Here is a 1,413-nt window from a genome sequence, read left to right on the forward strand (position 1 = left end):
AAGAAAAAGTAACAGTCACCTTACTTTTGATTTAACAGGATTCTTTTTTTTTTTTTTACAATTTATATTCAAAAAAAGAAAGAAAAAAAACTACTAAACATGTAGTGGCATATTTGAGATCAGCTAAATTATCTAATTGGTTGGGTGTGTTCTCTAGTAGAATACACATCTAACTTAAATGAATGACTAAATTGAAAATAAGAAAAGAAAAGCGGCCCACAAATTGTTCCTATTTAATTTCTAAATTATCATACATATTCCATCATTGATCCAATAATAATATGCAGAAGATGCGGCAGAGAGCATAGATAACGAAATTCACGTGCATAACCAAGAAGATAGAAACCAAAAGGCGAGAGAGTTGAAGCCAAATAAAAGTACAATCATGCATGAATATTGGCGAATAAAATTGAAAAGGAAGAGAAATGGCACAAGTCAGTAACATGATTCACCAAGTTGAAACAAGGTGTTAACTTATCTGAATCGGCTTTGTTACAAATTGTAATTTCGCTTCATGAATCTCTCTCGCAATTTTATTGTATAGCAAAATGTACAATTCGAAATAGCATAACAAAGAGACGCACGTACTTATACCTAAGAAGAAATAGTTATATTATATAATAAAGAAATGATGAGAAAGAGCGTAGTATATAGATAAAGTGATAAAGAGACGATATAAGGTAGAAACGGCGTTGACGTCAAACCCCGACGGAGCAGCGCTGAACCAGCTGATACTTAACGGCGTTATTTCCGAGGGCAATTCCAGTGCTCCTTGGGCCAAAGGTTATGAAAGCAGGGCACCTTACGTAGAGGTTGTAGTGGCCGGAAACGAAGGCACCCACCTTCCATCGTACCTTGCCGTCAATCTTAACGACGACGAGGACGTTGCCGTTGGTCTGGTCCTGGCTGAGGCCGAGGAAGTTGTAGGGTGCGACGGGGACGTTGGTGCCGTAGACGAAGGGGGACCACACGTCCTCTTCCTTGTGACCCTGGTAGGAGGGAGGGATGGTGGTGCGGTAGGTGACCTGCTGGTTCCGGTAGGTCACGTAGGTGTTCAGACGGTCGTAGTAGATTCCGATTTTGTCGTTGGGGTTGCGCGAGGAGAGTGTCACCTGAAAGCTTGAGCTCAGGAAGTTGGGGACGGTGGCGTTGAACGCGTATACGGTCACGTCTTGGAGGATGAAGGTTGGCTTTGAAGGCTTCAGGATTGCCCAGATTATCAGAACTGTTAGCAGCACGATGAACGCCACGATCACTATGCCCCAGAAGATCCGTTTCAGGACCTTGTGCTTCTTTCCCTTGTGGTGCGAACACTCCTTCACCGACATCGTTCACTGAACGCAATACAAGAGAACTCAGACTGGATAGATACTGGTTTAGTTTCTGAGCAAATATGAGACCAGAAAAAAAGGG

General features: G+C 42.4%; 1 protein-coding gene across 1 annotated transcript; it reads right to left on the minus strand.

Moving 5' to 3' along the window:
* Positions 1–433: 433 nt before the first annotated feature.
* On the minus strand, positions 434–1,413 carry LOC109813993 (NDR1/HIN1-like protein 1). Its single transcript, XM_020378305.3, is given in 2 exon segments — positions 434–718; positions 720–1,413. Coding segments are annotated over 2 exon segments (714 nt in total). The 5' UTR covers positions 1,329–1,413; the 3' UTR covers positions 434–613.

The sequence above is a fragment of the Cajanus cajan genome, chromosome 6, assembly GCF_000230855.2.
Source record: "Cajanus cajan strain Asha chromosome 6, NIPB_CcT2T_4, whole genome shotgun sequence".
Lineage (NCBI taxonomy): Eukaryota > Viridiplantae > Streptophyta > Magnoliopsida > Fabales > Fabaceae > Cajanus > Cajanus cajan.